Consider the following 3,364-nt stretch of genomic DNA (forward strand, 5'->3'; position numbering starts at 1 on the left):
ACAGCATAGACCCACGTCCATCCTCTGGCTAGCTGCTCGTGCGTGCGAACTCCTCAGCAAAGTTACCGCGCGCCTCCAGCTGACCTCCACTGAGAGACCAAAGGCCCGTCAGCAGAAGAAGAAATGGGTGGACAGGAGCCGGTTTGCTATGCTATGCATGTACTAGCCAGGTAGGTAAGATAGAAGCAGAATGATGGGAGCATGGACGTCTGTGTGGGGAAAGGAGAGTGCTCATTTCGAGGCAATCACGCTGGCCGGTCCCTTCCCTTCCCTCCCTCGCTCACCAGGTTGGTGAGCACAGCCAGCCAAATTATTTGGTACTGATAGTTCGTTACTGCCATGTAATCTATCCATCTATCTGTGTATTTATAGGGAACAGGAGGAAGAAGACAACCATTTCCACGCACAAGAGCATTAAAGGCTTAAAAGCTTCTTCTTCTCCTTCTTCTGATTCTATTTCTACCTAGGGTGCTGCATACGCCGATGTCTTCTTGCGACGGCAGCAAGAACCCAAACATTGTCCCGTTTGTTCCCTTCTTCTTCCTCCTCGTCGTCGCCTTCTCCTCTGTTTCTGCCTCGGCGGCGACGGGCGGTGGCAATGGCAGCACGACGGCGCTGCTACCGTCGGGCCAGGAGCTGCTCGGGTTCAAGCGCATCCAGGCCCGGCTTGCCAGGGTCAGGGAGGCTTCTGTCAAGACGATCCGGGCACGCACGCATACACGTTCTTTAATCCCCGCCTTGTAATTTGGTTGTTCATGGCCGATTTGAACCTGATCGTGTTCTGCAGAGCCCCGACGGCGATGTCATAGACTGCGTGCCGTCTCACCTGCAGCCGGCCTTCGAGCACCCCAAGCTCAGAGGCCAAAAGCCAGAGGTACTTTTCTGACACTCTGACTGACTGACTGACCAACCGATGGCAATGGTTGCTGAATGCTGACTGGCCTGGTGGCACTGTACGGCTGCAGGACGCACCTGCAGCGAGGCCGAGGAATGCCGACGCCGGGGGCGCGAACGTCGACGACACCGAGGACCAGGCGTTGCCGCAGCTGTGGCGGAGCTCCGGCGAGTCGTGCCCCGGAGGGACGATACCGGTGAGGCGGACGACGGAGGGCGACCTGCTCAGGGCAAGCTCCATCAGGCGGTTCGGGATGAAGGCTGCCGTCGCGCGGCGGGACTCCACCAGCAATGGCCATGAGGTCAGCGAGAGTCTTGATCTCACCCCGGTCAGAAAGATGGCCCTCTCTCTCTGGATTCAGACAATCAGGCTCCCATTTCCTCAGCACTTTGCTTATTTGTATCGCTGGAATCTTTTAAAATCTAAGCATTCTGCAACTGACCAAGATGCGACGAAATGATGATGGTTGGAGAGTCAGAACCAATGTCATCCCACAAGGCCACAACACAAGAATAGTCATTTGACTTTGCCATAAACCTTTTCCAAAGTCAGACTTTACACAGGAGTAGTGTCATCTACTCCCGGTACTCCGTACTCGTCTTCCCTGATTAGCGTCAGCTTCTTCCTTAATTTTGCCTGATACTTTGTCAAACTTTTTTTTGCGTGATACTTATATACGATGGCAATGCAGCACGCGGTGGGGTACGTGTCCGGCGGGCAGTTCTACGGCGCGAAGGCGAGCCTGAACGTGTGGCCGGCGCACGTCTCGTCGCCGGCGGAGTTCAGCCTGTCGCAGATCTGGGTCATCTCCGGCTCCTTCGGCCACGACCTCAACACCATCGAAGCCGGATGGCAGGTAACAACAATCCCAAACAATAATCTGCATCAAAATCCGAATAAAACTAACATCTCCTCTCTCTCTGTCATTTTATCTTCAGGTGAGCCCAGAGCTGTACGGGGACAACAGCCCCAGGTTCTTCACCTACTGGACCGTAAGCTCACCCCAATCCATCCAACAATCCATGAAATTGCTTAACTGAGATCGGCGTTCGGAGATGATGAATTTGACCACGAATGTGATTAATTTGCCAGAACGACGCGTACCAGGAGACGGGGTGCTACAACCTGCACTGCGCGGGGTTCGTGCAGACCAACAGCCGGATCGCCATCGGCGCCGCCATCGCCCCAATCTCCTCCTACAACGGCCACCAGTACGACATCACGCTGCTCATCTGGAAGGACCCGAAGAAGGGCCACTGGTGGCTGCAGCTAGGGCCCGCGGGCCCGTTGGTGGGCTACTGGCCCTCGGCCCTCTTCACCCACCTCGGGGCCCAGGGCCGCGGCGCCGCCAACATGGTCCAGTTCGGCGGCGAGGCCGTCAACACCCGGGCCTCGGGCTCCCACACGCCCACGCAGATGGGCAGCGGCAGGTTCCCCGGGGAAGGGTACGGCCGGGCGGCGTATTTCCGGAACGTCCAGGTCGTGGATTGGGATAATAATCTCATCCCCGCGGCCGGGCTCCGGCTGCTCGCGGATCATCCTGGGTGCTATGATATCGCCGGCGGCAATGGCGGCGCCTGGGGCACGTATTTCTACTACGGCGGGCCTGGGAGGAACGTGAGATGCCCCTAGCCTAGAAGGGATCGGGAAATCATCGGCGGAGGGGATGTTGATGCGTAGTAAATCAAACAAACGAGAAAAAAAAGAATGCTAATTTATACCGGAGCACAAAAGGCTTTTTGAAGTTTCTTTGGGTCATTGGTTATTGAGATCATGTGTTCGTTTCTTTACCTTCGTGCTCTATATGTTTGGAGTTCGCATTGCGTCTAGTTTCCGAAGATTTTGGGACAGAAGTTGAAAAAAGAAGAAGAAGAAGAAGAAGAAGAAGAGTGGTTTTGTAATTTACAAACGGATTTGGAGGAAGGTGGGCCTTGGGTTGCGTAATATTGGGCTCTGTATGGACTTGTGCATCTGTCGCTAGCGGTTCCAGCGACCCTTACCGCGGATCGCGCAGCAAGGATGGGCCAAGCTCACCATCGAAATCATCTAGAACTAGGTTACTTTGGCAAGAAGATCAAGGTGTAAATGTATCATCTTGTGAGCTGGCAAATTGTATGCCAACCCAAAGAACAAGGTGGTTTGGGTCTTGTTGACTTAACTGCTAAAAATATTAGTTATTTGGGTAAATGGATTTGGAGATTAGAACATGAAGATGGTCTTTGGCAACGTTTGTTAAGAAATAAATATGTCAAGAAGGGCACACTTGGTCAATGTGGTCGAAAAACAGAGCAATCTCAATTCTAGAATGGTTTGATGCAGGTTAAAGATTTATTTTCTTAGTTCTGTACTAAGAGAATAGGGAATGGTAAAAGGATCAGGTTTTGGAAAGATCAATGGCTAGGACCCTCTAGTTTACAGCATCGATATCCTAGGCTTTATTGCATTTCTATGAATCAAGACATTAATGTA

General features: G+C 53.0%; 1 protein-coding gene across 2 annotated transcripts; it reads left to right on the top strand.

Moving 5' to 3' along the window:
* On the top strand, positions 1 to 3,102 carry LOC100834300. Of its 2 annotated transcripts, none has more exons than XM_024459430.1 (7): positions 1 to 291; positions 373 to 705; positions 788 to 874; positions 966 to 1,196; positions 1,587 to 1,751; positions 1,834 to 1,887; positions 1,988 to 3,102. In XM_024459430.1, exons 2-7 carry the CDS (start codon positions 484 to 486, stop codon positions 2,525 to 2,527), a joined length of 1,299 nt encoding a protein of 432 aa, XP_024315198.1. In that variant the 5' UTR covers positions 1 to 291; positions 373 to 483; the 3' UTR covers positions 2,528 to 3,102. The 2 variants fall into 2 exon arrangements, with proteins under 2 accessions (XP_024315198.1, XP_003566499.3); XM_003566451.4 differs by having other exon boundaries at positions 1 to 287.
* Positions 3,103 to 3,364: the final 262 nt, after the last annotated feature.

The sequence above is a fragment of the Brachypodium distachyon genome, chromosome 2, assembly GCF_000005505.3.
Source record: "Brachypodium distachyon strain Bd21 chromosome 2, Brachypodium_distachyon_v3.0, whole genome shotgun sequence".
NCBI classification, from domain to species: domain Eukaryota; kingdom Viridiplantae; phylum Streptophyta; class Magnoliopsida; order Poales; family Poaceae; genus Brachypodium; species Brachypodium distachyon.